At 39.8% G+C, this 17,248-nt stretch overlaps 2 protein-coding genes across 4 annotated transcripts in view; one reads left to right on the plus strand and one right to left on the minus strand.

Moving 5' to 3' along the window:
• Nucleotides 1–2,269: 2,269 nt before the first annotated feature.
• LOC146381285 (PDZ domain-containing protein 7-like) lies at nt 2,270–12,897 on the plus strand. Its single transcript, XM_084937247.1, has 18 exons — nt 2,270–2,617; nt 3,163–3,264; nt 3,389–3,602; nt 4,137–4,274; nt 4,394–4,568; nt 4,659–4,835; nt 5,254–5,401; nt 6,726–6,786; nt 6,882–7,056; nt 7,151–7,374; nt 7,459–7,623; nt 8,325–8,440; nt 9,355–9,446; nt 9,622–9,713; nt 9,954–10,025; nt 10,462–11,076; nt 11,670–11,770; nt 12,103–12,897. Exons 3-18 carry the CDS (start codon nt 3,440–3,442, stop codon nt 12,244–12,246), a joined length of 2,658 nt encoding a protein of 885 aa, XP_084793373.1. The 5' UTR covers nt 2,270–2,617; nt 3,163–3,264; nt 3,389–3,439; the 3' UTR covers nt 12,247–12,897.
• LOC146381286 (leucine zipper putative tumor suppressor 2 homolog) overlaps nt 12,891–17,248 on the minus strand; it is a 45,044-nt gene continuing 40,686 nt past the window's right edge. For all 3 annotated transcript variants that reach the window (XM_084937248.1, XM_084937250.1, XM_084937249.1), the window contains one exon: nt 12,891–16,978. In XM_084937248.1, coding sequence (XP_084793374.1) covers nt 16,271–16,978 — 708 coding nt within the window. In that variant the 3' untranslated portion in view covers nt 12,891–16,270. The remainder of the gene's footprint in view (nt 16,979–17,248) is intronic.

A 17,248-nucleotide genomic window follows, 5' to 3' on the forward strand; every position in this document is an offset into this window, starting at 1 on the left:
CCAGCCCCCCTGCAACCTGGATAAAGATAGGAGGATGGAAGTCATAATGCCATTCAATTTTTATCTTAACCAGACTATAGACTTTGATGAACATTATGTAATATGAAGACAACATGTAGTATTTAAGTGACCAAGTAGTACTGGGGTAAAAGTTATTCAGTAGTGTTGGAATAAAGTGACAAAATTGTGAAGCATTAAAATATTCCAAGAGCTCAACTTACTTCATTTATACATGTTTCAATCATGTTTTATCAACACAAAATGCACAGGTTTATTGAATATGAATAAGTTGTGTTGATTTAACTGAGTTAAGTTTCTGCCAAAGCAAAACAATTGTGTGCAACCAATGTCCACTATTGAATTGAGTAAATCCAACATGTTCTTTTTTTCAGTGCTGTGTGTGTGTATATGTAAACGTGTAAAAACTGCAGATAGTCAGATTAACAGCAACAGTATATATGTATATCCACCGTTGTAGAAATAATCTCATGTAAACAATAACGTCACAGAGAACACAAATTGTTCCTGTATGCAGATGGCATTCTGGTATTAAGCTAAGACCCAACTAATTCTATCACAACACTTTTACAGGTGAACAAACATTGGGAACTCAGACCTAGAACAGTAGAAATACATTTATTTAAACAGATGACAAAAATACAAACATTTAGCTAAACAAAATTTCTAGTTTTTATAACAGTGATTGACAAAATGTGGACCCCTGGTGCACTGTCAAGGTACTGGTTGGTGGACAATGAAGATGTCATTCACAAAGCAAATAAACTATTACATTTTAATAGTGTAATTTACTTTAACATTGCCATTCAGTATTTACTTTGAAAATAAATTGAATTCATTGGGAAAAAAATTAAAATGACTTAAAATTTCATGTGATTGCTAATTTACTGACATACTGAATCTGAAGTTAAGAAAAAATAAACTTCTGAATGATGTTTCAGTGCCTCTTGGCAGATATTTGTAAATACGACGTACATGCAGAGTGAGACAAAAGCTCACATAAACGTGTTTCCTGTGTTTAAACAATCTATTAACTAATGAGGCTGACCCTGAATAGTGGCAGGGAGGCATATCATTAGCCATTTTTGAATCTCGAGAATCAGAAAAATTTGACCAAGTTTTGGAATTTAATTGTATTCTTTCAAGATTTATAAGGTAATTTATCAAGGTAGTACTAATAACAGTGTGTTTAAATTTTTTTTCTTAGTGCAGGTAAGACTATCTAACATTCAATTAAGTTAGCTTGCTAACATTAGCTGACTTAGCTAACAATAGCTACACATTTAAACTGTTAATTAAACTCTGCTGGATTAATGTGTTAAAGAATGTTTTGCCAGTAAACACTAGCTGTCTGTAACACTGTCTCTTCTTTTCTGTGTGTACTTAAAGCAGGGAACCCCGCCCCCTGTCTTTGACAGATAACATTAATTTAAGAACACAGCGATAGGGTCAGGACTGCCAAAATTAATTAAATAAACTATTAATTAAATAATGAATTAAATGTGTGAATAATTAATTAATTAAATATATAATGAATTAATTACATGTGTCAATTGTTAATTAATTAAATATATAATGAATTAATTAAATGTGGCATTAATTAAATAAAATTTGAAATCAATAAATGAGTAATTTACTAAATGTTTTAAATTAAATGAATAGGCATTTAATTAATTATTTAAATATGTATTTCATGAATTAATTAATATTTTTATTAATTGATGAAACATTCAATTAATTATTTAATGGCATATTTAATTAATTCATTTTGTCACTCCTGGGCCTCCATACACTTCAACTTCCAGTGGTAGAAAACTGTATATGGAGTAGGAAAACAGGCTGTTCATAACATGTCAAGCTATTAAAAGTTATTTCTAGTTCATAGCTTTTAAAATTTCATGGAAATGTTTGCAGTTTTGGCAATAAGAAATTGTATTTTCACATTTTAAAAAAGCAATTAATGCCTGCATTCTTACTCAGGGAGTAGTACTGGAGAAATCCTTAATTAAAAGCCAGCAATATATTATTAATACATGTATAATAAATATTAATTTAGCTCTGACACACATACTTAGTTCGTTTTTTCTGGTTGCATTACTGTTGTTCTGATCCTGAAAACCAACTTAAACCACATTGTTACAGTAAAATAAATATAATAAATATAGAATAAATATAAATGGTGCTTAAGTAGATTGAGTTTATTAGAATTTCCTTTTAATTAATATATCCAACTATTATTTGTGTGATTTACTTGCAGTTTACTACCTTTATTTGATAGGTATGGCTAGTTTGGCTGTTATGCAATGTCATTTGATTGCCGTGTTATGCGTCCAATAAAGCACTCTCAATTCAACACAATCCAGCCAATGGACGGATTGTGGGGGCGGGGCTTTGTTGACGCCAGAAATGTCCAGGCCAGGTGCGTTGAGTCATTTCCCACAAACATAGACTCAGGTATACGAAACAGCAGAGTTGGTTGTTTTAATTTAAAGAATATGGGGTGAATAGAAAGGATAGAGTGGAAGCTTCGTAGTGCCTGGTTGTACTTAAGCAGAAAACGTTAGAAGAAGTCAGCGGTGTTCAGAGCACGAAATGAGTGGTAGGTATTTGTTTACGCGTCTTTATTTTCTCAGACACCATATTGCAAAAAATATCCAAATTTAGCACTGACGTTTTAGATACTATAGAAGCTGGATTAAATTAAGACGCAGAGCAAGTTTATTACACGTTTTCTCATTTGAATATTTATATGCTAAACTTAAATTTGGCCGTTTGACGTAACTTTTGACGTTATTTAGCGTCGCTGTCCTTGGTCCTGAAGCTCAGTGAGGCGCTCAGGGGGAACCCCAAGATGGTAACTCTTAGTGACATGTAACCATGGCATCAGCACCATGTGACTTCGTGACTCTTAAGTGGGTCAGACAGGACTTAAATAAACCAGTTAAATCCTATTTCTTACCTCACCTTCTGCAGCAAGAATAGCTAAGAGTGAACCTTTCCTGAGCTGATTTGGAAAGAATTTGGTAGCTCCATATGTTCGACAGTTTTTTGTTTATTTGTTTCTTTTACATCCAAATGCATTATGGTGTATTCATATGATGTGCAAGTTTTTATTCATGCATCGAATATTGATTTGGTTCTGAGACTCAGACAGGTGAGAACAATGCAACATGGGCAGGAATGGGCCAGAGTGTGACTCCAGGAAGCAAAAGAGTCACTTATCATGTGGGAAAACAGCCAACCTCAGTGAGTAAAATCCAGTTTACACCACTGCACATACGAGTGATTTGAAGTTCTCTTAAATGTGAGTATAATGCAGTATCACCATGCAGGGAATACAAGACAATCCGTCTGCTCTGTGCTCCTGTAGAGTCCTCTGCGTGGAGCTGAGAGTGTGTGAAAGGAGACCCCGCCAGCCTCCATGGCTCAGTCGTCAGACCCATCCCGCAGAGAGAAGACCCCAGGGACCCAAGGGTCACACACAGCTACGCGCAACCTCTTACGGAAGAAGGAGCAGCGCCGGCGTGGAATCCGATCCTCCTCACCAATGGGTCGGGTCATCCTCATCAACTCTCCTGTGGATGGTAAGGAGCAGTCAAGCTGGCTGCTGGTGTAGTGCAGTTTGTAACACACAGTCTCCTGATGACTAAACAGTGATTCCTTCTAATTTATTAGTCATAGAGAGCAGACAAATAGTTTTAGCATTCTGTTATCAATACATTAAACCAAGCATAAGTCTCACAACATGAATCCACAACACTTTTATACTCAAGCTTACAATCACAAGAATTAAATTCTGTGGACAAATGCACAGGCACTGCAGATTAGTTTTAATATTTGGGGCTATTGTGCTTCTGTAACATGTCTTCTTTTATACTAAGAGAAAGAAAAAGGTCTTGATTTTTCTGCATGTTGTAATGCAAGATGCTAATTTATGCTAATTGGAGTATGTTTAATGAGATAATGCAGCATTTTTAAACATAAAAGCAGACCTGGAATGAAAAATTTTATTTCTGAAAATTGGCCAAAAATGTTTTTAATTACAAACTCCGTAGATACTTGACCCCGTTGAAATATCCACCACAATCACCAACAACTTTTGACTTTAAACACTTTAGGTGGTGATGATAGCGAGGACCTCCACACAATCACGGTGGATAAGAGTGTGGACGGCAAGCTTGGATTCAGTGTGCGTGGAGGCTCAGAACATGGTCTCAGCATCTTTGTCAGTAAGGTAGAGGACAACAGTGCAGCAGGTAAGATTAATTTAGTCTCTGTGGAAATAAATAGATGTAGCCACAGATGTGAGAGTGCACAGAATAAACATTTGCTGTGTTTGTTACTCACAGTATTTTATTTGTGTGCTTGTTTTCAGAGGCAGCAGGCCTGCTCGTAGGTGACAAACTGGTGGAGGTGAATGGCATCAGCCTGGAGAGCATCACCATGAGCAGTGCTGTGAAGGTGCTGACGGGCAACAACAGGCTAAGGATGGTGGTGAGACGTGTTGGCAAAGTCCCTGGTATCCGCTACTCCAAGGAGAAAACTACCTGGTAATAAAGCAGTATCCCTATTCATGTTTATTCCCAAAAAAATATTTTCCCCGTGGTGATCAGCAGTGAGGTGTGCTGTTACTTTTTTAGGGTGGACCTGATTCACAGGCGTATGGTGGTGGAGGAGAGTGGACGGACGCCTTCTGAGGCCAGCTCAGGCAGCGCCCTGCAAAGGATTGTCCACCTTTACACCACCTCTGATGACTACTGCCTGGGTTTCAACATCCGTGGGGGACAGGAGTTTGGTCTGGGCATCTATGTCTCCAAGTACGTACACCTGCTAGAGAAAGAAAGAAAGAAGCATGTTCATAAAATTTAAATGGAATTAAAAAGGGAAGAAGGAAGTTTGAAACATGCCTGAATGCCCAACTTTTGACATGCACTCCTCTCATAGCGTAATTTTTTTGTATGTTTTTCTTTCTGTTTATTTAGTCAATAAAACAATCTCTGCCACTAATATATCGCTGCAATAAACAATAAGTTTTTATTGTTGACTCATCTGAGGATCATTTTCTTCTAAAATGTACAAGTAATGATGTAGAACTACTCAGAATGTTTCAGTGTCTTGTTTTTTGTTAAACCAACAGCTCCAAATCCAAACAGCAGCTGATATGCATTTGGTATTTGAGCTTCAAAATACTGACACAGTTCATCATTTAAGCCCTTGCTTGTCTCATTGTCCCAGATTGGATCCTGGTGGCCTGGCTGAGCAAAACGGAATTAAGATGGGGGACCAGATCCTGGCTGCCAATGGAGTGAGCTTTGAGGACATCAGCCACAGCAGTGCTGTTGAGGTCCTGAAGAGTCACACACATGTTATGCTGACCATCAAGGTGAGGGTGGTGATGTATGACATAAATTGCAGAATACATTGCTTGTTAAATGCAAAGAACGTCATAGCCTCTAGAAAATGTTTTGGTTTTTAATCTGGTACACAAACAGTTAATATAATTATAAAATTATATAATTAGATTAACTACATAATTATAGTTAATATAATTATATAGTTCTAATTTTATATAATTATAAAATTATATTAACTGTCACACCAAAGCCAGTGATTCTAAGTCTTAAATTGACAATGATGTATTCAAGTAAAATCTCCCCAACCAGAGGTCTGGCTATTAAAAAAACTTAAAACCCTCTTACTCTCCACACAGCTGCGTGAGGGATGTTGATGTTAGTTTCCAGAGAATTTATTGGCAAGTGATGATTTTATACCTGTTGATCTCTAATGTGGGTCATAACCTGCTCTGGTGCAGTACTGATAACCCAGGGTTAACCCTGAAGTTACCAGGATAAGATGAAAATCTTGCTTCATAGTGGCTTAATTTGGGAAACTGAGGCTTCTGTTGCTGACCTGAAAAGAGGTGCATAGCTACAGCACAGTGTATTTCTTTGAGCCCAGGCTTAAAGTAGCTATAAAGTTATGTTATGGTCTGTTTGAGATATGTATTTTTGATTAAAAGATGTCAATAAACCATATGCCTAGCTGTATCCACAGCCCTGACATTGTGTTAGTAGAAGTAAAGCTGTCTCAGTTGGATGTTTGCTGCTAAATAAAATCTTAACAACCTAAAGATGCCTCGTTGTGTTCTGCAGTTGGTCTTTTTTATGGAAAGCATGCCAGCCCTTTCATTAAAGCCTCTTTCAGATGATCCGACATGTATCACCTTTCTAACCTCTTACCTGACTTTCATCTTGAATTCTCTCACAAACACAAACTACTCCAGTCGCATGGCTATGTGGTCGATATAGCAACAGTTAGTGTGGCAGAGCCGACAGCTGGCATGCAGTCATAATATTCCTCACTCACTTAACTTGTCGGAGCTTGGGTTTCGCACTGTGAAAAATAGCCAGGCCATGTGCATTATTCACCAGGCAGCTGGGATCAGGTGCTGATCAAAGCATAGAGCCGTGTATTGTGCAACTTTTTTGTTTGGGAGTTCTTTTACTTTGGTAACTGAAACAGATCCTACAGTTAGAAACCATCCCAACTATCAAAGATTACTAGAAAGTCTGGAAAGGAAACGTGTTCGTCACGTAGGTTTTTGGGCGTGTGGTTCTCCGGTTACACTTTATCAAATATAGTGATCCCATAAAATTTTAACTGTCTCTACTGTATCTATTTGCATATCTGTGACCCTATCTTCACAGGAAGCAGGACGGTACCCTGCTTATAAGGAGATGGTGGCAGAATACAGATGGCTTAATAAATGTATGTATGTTTTTTTTTTCTTCTAAAGTTTTCTTCTGTTCTGTTTATATCAGAGTGAATTTATCCTTTTAAATCTTTTAATCTTTCTTTCTTAGTGGCAAATGGTACTCAGAAGTCTTCCTCCCAGGGCTCAGAATCCTCTTCAGCCTCTTCTCTGTCATCTGGGACTCCGGTGAGCTCTCTGAGCGGCCTGTCGCAGGTCATGTTCCCGCCCAGCCTGCCATTTGGTTCTGACATGGTGGACGTGTGCATCTCCACCGAGGACCAGAGGTCTGTGTCTGGTTTGTTTCCCCTTTAGAAGCACTCAAGCTAAAGTTCTTCTGCAGACCACACCACATGTGATGCTGATAGTTCTTATGTTCAGGTCTGAGTCAGAGCAGACAGAGACTGCCATTCAGACAGATCTACCTCTGAGATCTGGGACAGACACCACTCGCAGCCTGGGACGGACCACTCTGCTCAAAGACACGGTGATTCGTGGAGAGGAGAGCAAAGGGAAGAAATTGTCTCCCAAAACAGCCGTGCTGCTGGCTCTTAGCAGGCCAAGCCGACCCATCACCAGGTCACAGAGCCAAGTGACTGTGTCAGGTGAAAGTGAATCAGAGTGAAATATATCAAAATGTAATGGTTAAACAGTATAGTAAATAACTTTCTGTTACTACCCCACCATAGAGATAAAGCATAAAAAAGAGAAGAAGCAGAAAGGAAAGGACCCAGAGGAGAAGAGCACCCTGCAGCGCTCGAAGACCTTCGTTAACTTGCTTTTCAAGGGTGGACGGAAGAGAGACACTTCAAGGGGGCGTTCAAAGTCCCCGTCCAAAGACAAGGCTGGGAAAGGTAGCTGCCTTGCTTTTCGTTGCTACAGTGACATTCACATTATATCAAACTGAAAATGAGATGTGCGGCCAGCGAAGATGCTGAAATATCTTCTGCAATTAAAACAGCAAACGAGAAATAACATGAAGCAAATAGACAGCAGATGCCTGTCAAGGCTGAAATTTTCTTCATATCGCATGTGATTTGAGTCCATAGATTCAAATTTGTTTGTGATGTTTCCTTTATATCAAGATATCTTCCAATTTTTCTTATTTTAGTTTAAGTGTATTTTTGAAGAAATTCTGTGAAATATGTTCCAATTTGTCACAGAAAGAATTGTTTTTTCCTAGATCACTTTGTTGGATCAAGCACCACCTCTAGTATAATTTCCACACACACCTCACTTTATTTTTTTTTTGAGTAATCCTGCTAGCAAACAGACAAACTGAAACAATCACTGGACAGTGGAAAAAACAGGAACTTTTCAGTCATCTAATTGTTTATTTATTAGCTAATTACTTTGGTGTATGGTGAATTGTCATGGGGGAAGTCTTTATCAGCAAGAAAAGCAATAAAACTTATGAAAATACAGTTAAGAAGTACTAAGTTTAATCCCCTCTTTACATTTCCCGGTAACATCCAGTGGGCTGGATTGAAGTCTTCGTGGTTGCCTGATTTAGACACACATACTCAAGATTGATTCCACTCTGCAATGTTTTTAGATGGAGGACGGGCTGGTGAGATGCCAAATTCAGAGATGCTTGGAGTGGTGGAGGACATGGCCCGCAGGCTGCTGACTGAGGAGGAAGTGGCTGCTGTAATGAAGACGTGCAGAAGGGTAGGACGCTGAGTTAAAATCTGTAGGCATACTGAGTGTTTGTGTGTTGACCTCTGTAGTGTCCTCATCCAAGGGAGTAATAAATGCCTTTTTGTCAGATGCCACTAAAAATGTGTATCAATGTTTTAACAAAAAAAAACCCAGGATTCATTAATATTTTCTTAGCTGAATTTGTTTGTTTTCTCCAACTAAATTTCAAACTACCTTAGATCATGAGTGCACATATGGTGAAAGTCAGGCTGTCTTTTACTGTCATCCATTCCACAGAAACACTTAGGAAAACTGGATCTTCTTCACAGTCCTCCTCAGACATGATAGTTTCAGTTAATTTTTCCATATATTGTGAATTGTGGGCGTGGCAATTTTACTGTGTTTCTGATTCACTGACATACGCATGTTGGTAAGAACAAAATAGGCTGGTGTGCAGATGTCTTTAATCCAGTGGTAAATTTGTGTGTACAATTACTTTGTGTTTGTGATATTGGAACATTTCTACACAGTGATTAGTAAGTGAAGCCAAGGTGCATTTATGCTTTGGCTAATGAGAGGTAACAGTCCTGTTTTAGAGACCTGCAACGTGTTAGCGTAGCTGTAGCAGAAGTCTTAGGTTTAGCAGGCAGGAGAAAAGAACATTTTATTGTTTAGGGATTTTTCATTGGCATGAAAACAGGCCAGTTCGCAACATTAACCATGCATGGTGTAAAATCACAGGATAATTGTGAAGTACTGTCTCACTGATGTCATAAGTTGGTGTGTCAGGGCAAAGATGCTAAAGGACACCTTCCCAAGCCAACAGCTTTGATGCCCTGGGTGTGAGAATGGCCCATTTGGACAGTTTGTTTCAGTGTCCACTTGTAAATGTAAGGAAGTAATAAAAGCTGCTAAATGCTTACTAAATGTATTTACTCTCTCAGTACGTAGCAGATTGTTCAGTGGAAAATCTGATACGTCAACTGCTGGTTGTGCTGGACCGACCTGAAAAGCTGCTGCTGCTTAGAGAAGTGAGGTAAGGACAGGGAAACAAAACAATGTTGTTGGAAATGTTTCCAGAGAGACTGAAGGATTTTTCAGGATAAGCATCTCAAACTGAAATCCAAACGTTGCTCATTGAGGCACTGAAGACTAATTAAAGATGTAAGAACAATGACTCAGCGTATTTTTTGTTCATCCATGTGTCTCAGAATGCTGCTTCCTCCTTCTGATCTGAGTGTATTCAATAACATGGTGACTGCCATTGAAGCCGAGGCCTACGATATCCTCAAGTATCGCTCAGGTGTGTATGAGAATTATCTGATCATGATATTCGAGCACCATCAGAGTCAGAGTTGTTTTCTGTTATTACAAACCGTATCTTTTCAGTTAGCCCAAAAATTTGCTTTAACTTAACAGTTTAGTAGGACCTCAGTAGGCCCAGAAATTCTCTGTCCTGTAAAATATGATTATTTTACTCTTTGTCTTATCACCATTTACCACCTTTCTGTAAAGTTGCATTTGTCTTATCTTTCCATTGTAGTCCGGACTCCTCCTCTTCGCTCTCCCATTTCTGGTCGAACACCAAAACGGCGCCTCATCACTCCCATCCCAGGTCAGCACCTCCACTGCAATATCTTAACTCTTTTTTGATTTATTATCTTGGATAAACACCGACCTTTTCTTGGTCTAGCTTTTCTAAGGATGAAATTCTTTTTTTTTCTTTAAGCATATTTGGTTCTCAAACTGTAGGGCAAGCCCCTTGGTGAGACATAAATCCACTCAAGGAGGGATGAAAGGACCAATAAAGTAAAACTATGTTGATGAATGTGATTTTTATATTGGAAAACTAAAACAGTGTTTATTGGCACTATTGTTTAACCTCTTTTATTGTTATTTATGTTTGATTGAAAAGGTTTGAGATCTTTGGGGGGGTTAAATGGGCTTCCATACTTTCCATTAAACTGTGAAACATTTTCAAACCTCAGCCTGAAGTGAAAGTGTATTGAACTTGAAAATAGTTCCTGTAACAACATTTGTTCTCCTTCTAGATTACCGGGGAGGCTTTGAGCTCCACAGTGCTGAGGAGGTGGAGAAGGAGAGCCACCTGCTGGAGGAGCTGGAGAAGCTCAGCTTGACTGGGCCCCGTGTGTCCAAAGACAGGCTCCACACCTCCAGTTCCTTCACACCTCTGCTGGACATACCGGTGGATGGATACAACACAGAGTCCAGAGACCTCAGACCTCCAGCTGCCAGTCCAGTGCTCCCCAACTGGCTGCTGGCCCGCAGTACCGACTCCAGGCCGCCTCTCCAGACGGAGATCGGCACGATTCGCTCCGTCCATTTTGATGAGGTGTCGCTGCACTCTGCTTCAGATAAGGGAGATACGAACTTAGAACAGGGACGGCCGCCGTTAAGAAACAGTCGCTCTAAAGGCAAAAAGGAGAAAAGTGGGGACAGGAGTAAAGAAGCCGTGTTTACGCTGCAGAGCGCTGCTCGCAGGAGTCGGCCTTTATTGTCGCAGGTGTTTGGTTCAAATCAGAAACTGGGGAGTGAACAGGTGAACGGTCATCAGGCTTCTTCTGAAGACAGGATCAATGGCAGCGACTCCAAACAGGAGTATGAGCTCCGAACTGTCAGCATCTCCAAGACCAAACAGTCTCTGGGTAAGTAACTTTATTTGATGCCACTCTCACATTCAGAATAACTTTGTACCTAGTTTCGCAAACCAAGTTAAACTGAGCCATTATAAACTTTCATGCGACTAGTTACAGAATAATGGAATGTGTTTTTTTAGTAATGCTTCCGAGCAAGAGACGCTTGGTGTACTGGCTATTACAAAGCCTTCTCCTTCAGCCATTTAAAAACAATTGGACAAACAATGTGTGCAGTCTGCTCTCACATATCAAAGTGAAAATTAAAAATCATTTCAATTGCAAATTTTTATCACATATCAGAAAAATAATCCAGTGAAATGTGTTTCTAAAAAAATCTGAGGCTGGAAACAAGCTGACATGCTTGATTTTCATGTGGTGTCCTGCTCCTCGATACCCTGGCTCTCAAAACATAATGCCGTGCTGCAAGAACGCATTGTGTTGCAACAGTATGCATGGAATTGATTGATCCTGTGGAAAACACTGGAAAATACTAACTGTATGACATACATTTTTGTATTTACTTCCTATATTTAGATTAAATATGACATTGTTTATGTATGCCTCCAAGTACACCTCTGACTTGTGCTGCTGTGATGCTGCAGGTATCAGTATATCTGGTGGGATGGAGTCAAAGGTTCAGCCGGTGGTGAAGATTGAGAAGATCTTTCCTGGAGGAGCTGCCTCCACCTGTGAAGTTCTCAAGGTAACATGACAGTACCAAACAGAAATCTTATAGAAAGAAGACTTATCAGACCAGGCAGAAATCTTCTGTTGTCCAGTTTTAGTGATTGCAGCAAATTGCAGCTTCAGTTTCCTGTTTTTAGCTAACAGGAGTAGCATGTTGTGTGGGTTTCTGCTGCTGAAGCCCATTCATTTCTAGGTTTGCACTGAGTTGCTGCCATGTGATCAGCTGATTAGATATTTGCAAGCAAGCAGTTGAATAGATGTACCTAATGAAGTTGCCAATGAGTGTACATAGTTCAGTGCATTTGTTCTGTCACAGTGTCTGACTGGATCTCCCTCTCTGTTTCCCAGGCTGGATTTGAGTTGGTGTCTGTGGATGCAGTTTCCCTGCAAGGGGTCACCCATCAGCATGCCGTTGACATAATCCGAAAAGCCTTCAGCAATAAGGCCAAAGACCCCATGGAGTTTGTTGTCAAAGTCCCCAAAGATCTTTGAAAGGACTCTGAGATGCTTTTGTGGATTTAGAAAAAATATCCAGTGATAAGCAGCCTCTGGAATTTAACTTGGACACAGGTAAACTTTTACCAGCACACACACTGCTTAGTCTGGTATGCATTTTTTGCCATTCAAGTTAAATTTGGGAACAAGGACACAGAAACTTTCTGAACTGAAACAAAGCTGCAGATAATATTTAAGAGAAAATGAACAAACCAAAAAGTTGTGTTTGTGTACAAATGAAATCTCTCACTTTTTCACAACCCCGGAGCCAGTGCCCGTCCAGAACATTTTTAACTTGTTTGACCAATATCCATTAGTGCATAACAGATGGATAACTGTAGGTTATGCTCCTGAATTTTAAACTGTGCAGGATGGCAAACTTTACTTGAGTGCCTTTGAAAGCCCCAGTGGACTGAATATTAATAAGAATCCATGTTAAGGTGGCTTTAAATTCAATTTTCTACCTGAAGAGGGCAGCCACGGACCATTCACAATATTCCTGTGGACAGCAACTAGCAAGAAGGATTTCTGAAAAGTTACACCAGAAAATATTAAATGTAAACAAAGAATTAAAAATGGGAGAAAATACATCTGTACATGAAGGAAAGACCTGGTGTAATAAATACAATCTGACACAGCTGTTAAACTTTTGTCTCTTTTTTTATTATTAAAACCAGAGTGGGTTTGTTCAAGAAATGTACAGCATGAAAATATACATTTAATGTTTTCATACAAATATTGTGGATTATAAAATTATACTGAGGAACCAAAACAAACATCTACACAAACAGTAATATACAGGCATATCTGTAGGAGCAAAATATAGAACGTGGGACATTGCTTTGGTCTATTCACAGTGGCTATGCTTTTATTGTGAGATGAACACATCTCTGGAAGAAAACTTTATCATGTTATGTGGGACAAGTGAGGTTTATTTACATAATAATGGAGGATAATAATGATTCACTCAGCAGTGAGAGAGGAACAGGACGTGTCTCCTCCTGTGGTACAGGGACGTAAATAAACAGATTCAAGCAGTCGGTGGAAAATTAGTTTGACTTTAAACGAAAACGTCACTTGGTACAAGAACTCGCCATTTCAGCGATGAGTAATACGGAAACGTTCATAACACTTTATCCACACAGAAAAACGACGACCTCTTTGAGAGTAGTTTCTCCAATTATGATTAAAAAACAAAACAATGATAAAGGGGAAAAACAGTCACAATATACTGTGTGATATAAGACATTAGGCATTTTGAGTTCCCTTTAATATCTGGATGTTTGAGGAGATCCAAAACACTGCATCTAATTCTCAACACTGTCAACCTCTCCCTTTTTTACTTCTACATGCTCAGCAGCAGGTCCACAACCACAAAAAGCCACAATCATGATAATTTTGGACAAAATCTTGCAATCCTGATTATTTAACATGATTATTGATGATTTAAAACCGTGAATTTGCTAAACCTAAAAAAAGGGGGGCTTTTCACATGGGATTTCCTTGACCTTTAGGCTAGTTGGTGCATTTTGACTGAAAGTTAAACTTACAAAAACTGCTGCTCCTCTTTGAACCAGAGGGAGAGCAGTAGCAGATAACCAGCAAACATCCGGTTGACCATCACTGAAAGAGGACCAGATGAGAAACCCTCAGAGATCCTGTTTGCAGGCAAACACTGATGATCCTTTCACTTCAAACATGTTCTAGAGTTAGAGCTTGTTGACCAAAGACTCTTGTGTGTCTCTCTCCATTTAGTTCAAGCTGAACTGAATGGTGAATTTGTTTTCGGTTTTAGGATAGAAGTGAAGTTGCACTGCTGTAAAGGACAGGGGTGCGCTTGATTTATTACCAGACAAAATTATCATCCATATTGTCCTGATGTCATATTTCTTTAAAGCCAAAATAGTTTGATCCTAAACTTAAGGGAGAAGTTAACGGTGTTTCCACCAAACACTAACAAAATGAAGACAGTCTAGCTTTTGCAAATACAGCAAGACGATTATGCACAGGTGTACATAAGTAAATAAATCATGGCTAATCTCCATTTTGCTGCTTCAGTTTCAGAGTCCTGGGCTATTTCTCACCCGTAAAACACACACTCAGCATTTTACTAAGAGTGAGCACACTTTTTAGCGTAGATTTGAATAAGATGTGACTGACTGTACTACAGCACTGGTAACAGAAGTAAACATGACATGGAGATCGTTTTTGTTCCGTATCTGGAAATTAAAGCCACTGTATGGTGCAGAAAAACTATAAATCGAACAGTAAACAGGAAGTGATTTGGGACATTAATGGTTTTTGGTAAATATCATCTTTAAAGCAATGATGTCATGAAGTTACTGTCCTGTTAAGGTTTTGGAAGATTTTATCCTCATGTTCTGCTGCTACTCTCCGGGAGAGTTATTTAATCCAATTTTGAGATAACCGTGGCACAGATGTTTGTGTCTGTGCGAGCTTAAAGCTGATACGTGTAGTGGTGTTAAAGTAATATTTGTTCCAGGCATTGTTAAATACTGTGAATTAAGACTAGACAGATGTTCATGACACGGCTTCCACCCTCTCCATTAATTTAGGGATAACGGGAACCTATTGTGCACATTACGAGCTCTGGGGAGTACACTGGTTGAATGTCTCTGTCTCTGCCCTTCTGACAATTTTTTGCCATTCCTTGCGAACCTTCAAATCACACCAGAACGGTTTGTGTTTGGTCTACATGGGCCTATGGCTGACTTCCTGCGCTCCTCCTCATCTGCTCTGTGCTTTTGATGCCGCTTTGATGCACAGCAACATTTTAAGTGATGCGGAGTGGAGAGCTGCTCCTCGGGTACTTCTGAAACATGCCGCAGCATGGTGAAACTACAAGCATTGTCTTAAGTGGATGCAATCAGCTCCAGCTGTACCGAGTGTAAATCCTGGGGTTATACTTGTCAAATATCTCATACTGGGCCTTAAGGCAGCTCTAAGCGATCTTTTGATTGGCTGCCCACCGCTAACAGAAGGTGTGAACAGTAGGTGGCTGGGGCTGATGTGTGCCAGATATGACTATATTAAGGACATGCACTTTAAAAAGCCAGTGCTTTTGGCTCACAGGGATTACTTGCACAAATGCTGACCTAATTTATTTAGATTTTTTTTAATTGGCCATTTTTAATATGAGCATCCACCTTGTAATAGTATAAATATGAAAAAATAAAATAAAATAAATAAAGACTAATAGTCCACTTTGTATTTCCAAACTATCAGAGTGCATTTTTAAGAAGCCTTAAGTTTGTTTTCCAAGATCATTACAAGTCCAGAAACATCATATTTGGGCAACAAAAAAACTAGGGTTTTGTTTTTTGTTGCTACAGTGAAAATAAGTAGAGAACGATCAATAGTTTACTTGTTGGTCATGAAGCAGTTAGCATAAAAGCTTGACTAGTTCTGAGGAAAACAACAAGATAGACCTGTCAGCGATTAGCACCAGGCTCTGATTAACTCACTCTTATCATGACATCCTGATTGTGTGGTATCCCACAATCACTGACAACAGCGTGGGCGCCGTCCAAATGAACTGCACTAATGAGAGCTGACTACTAACACAGAGTGGGAGTGCTAAAGCCAGCAGGGAAGGTGGAGTCATAACCAACACAGGGGGAGGATAGTGAAAGGTTGAGAGAATGAGAGAAGTGAGTCACCCACAAACAAAATCTCCCACGAACTTTGAAAAGCGTGAGAGGACCAGGGCTCGTATGCTTATATCTGGTCGGTGTTAATACTAACAGACATTAATAGAAGGGCAAAGGATTGAGGTGGAGGGCTAACAACTAATTAAAGGTCAGTGGCTTTAAAGTGAGACTTGTAGACCAGACCAATGAAGCAGAAATCAAGTGGTGCAGGTGTGACACACCACTTTTTTTTTTTCATTTTAAGTACTTTTATGCTTGTCTGAACATGAAGGAGGAAAGACAATTAGCTGACAGTAGTGCAAAATTTAAAAAAAAAAAGAACAAACACAATCAAAGGACAGATACGAGGGTCAAATTTCTGTTGCGGCAATTTCATCAAAGTTGATCTCATTGCCGCTGCCCTCATCATCATCTCTGCTTTCCAGTTCCAAACTGAGCTCCTGCAGGAGCTGCTCCAGCTCTCGGTTCCTGCGATACATCTGCACATAGTTCTGCTGCAGCTGCTTCTGGTAGCGAATTACTTTGTCCTTTTCCTCCTGCCATATCTTGCGCTCCTCCTCAAAGCTTCCCAGTTGCTGCTCAGCTTTTTGACGCTCAAAAGCTAACTCGGATCTCATCCTGTCCATCTGCACCTTCATGCTCTGCAGCGCCTCAGTGTTGCTCTGCCGCTGAGCCTTCGCTTCGTCGCTCTCGTAGGCGAGCAGCTGCTCCTCGGCTTCCTGAAACACCTGACACTGTCTGTTTCCCGGGCCTTGATTGACCAGAGCATCTCGGAGATGAGCCATTTCCCCTTCCAGGCGTCCTACCTTTTCTCTGAGTAGCTCTGCTTCGCTCTTGCGACGCTGAAGCTCATTTTCACACACCTCCAGCTCCAGTGTTCGAGTTCGGATGGTGCCGTGGGCCTCCTGGAGCAGCACCTGGGTGTTGGTCAGCTCGCCACGAGTCTCCCTGAGTTGGCCCCGCAGTGAGACGATCTCCCCCACACGCTGAGCTAACTCACTCTGCACTTCCTTCAACTGCTGCTTCAGCAACGAGATTTCCCCAGACTTCTGACAGACCTGAGTGGAGAGAAGCATTTAGGAGGGAAATTCAGTCAATGAAGTGTCGACAAAGAGCTCTGTTGGTTTTGAAGGTTAGATGGTACTACTACTACTACTAAAATGGATAAAGGAGTTGTGCTTTATAGCTGAAAGATTTTAGAGAAGGCTAAATAACAATTGTGTCACTGACCTGTTGTTTGGTGGTTTTTATTTACTCTCTTATTTACAGATTTAATGAGGTAGACCTCATCCATAGAGGTAAAAAGTTGTTCCGTTTGACTTTAAAGG

The sequence above is a fragment of the Perissodus microlepis genome, chromosome 8 (assembly GCF_051167445.1).
Source record: "Perissodus microlepis isolate ML-2025 ecotype Zambia chromosome 8, ASM5116744v1, whole genome shotgun sequence".
In the NCBI taxonomy this organism is placed as follows: Eukaryota; Metazoa; Chordata; class Actinopteri; order Cichliformes; family Cichlidae; genus Perissodus; species Perissodus microlepis.

Excerpts from the sequence above, each read along its gene's own strand:
- LOC146381285 (XM_084937247.1), top strand. The coding sequence starts at position 3,440 with ATGGCTCAGTCGTCAGACCCATCCCGCAGAGAGAAGACCCCAGGGACC. Across the intron at positions 4,569-4,658 it reads TCCAAGGAGAAAACTACCTG|GGTGGACCTGATTCACAGGC; the intron begins GTAATAAAGCAG and ends TTACTTTTTTAG. Across the intron at positions 10,026-10,461 it reads CCTCATCACTCCCATCCCAG|ATTACCGGGGAGGCTTTGAG; the intron begins GTCAGCACCTCC and ends TTCTCCTTCTAG.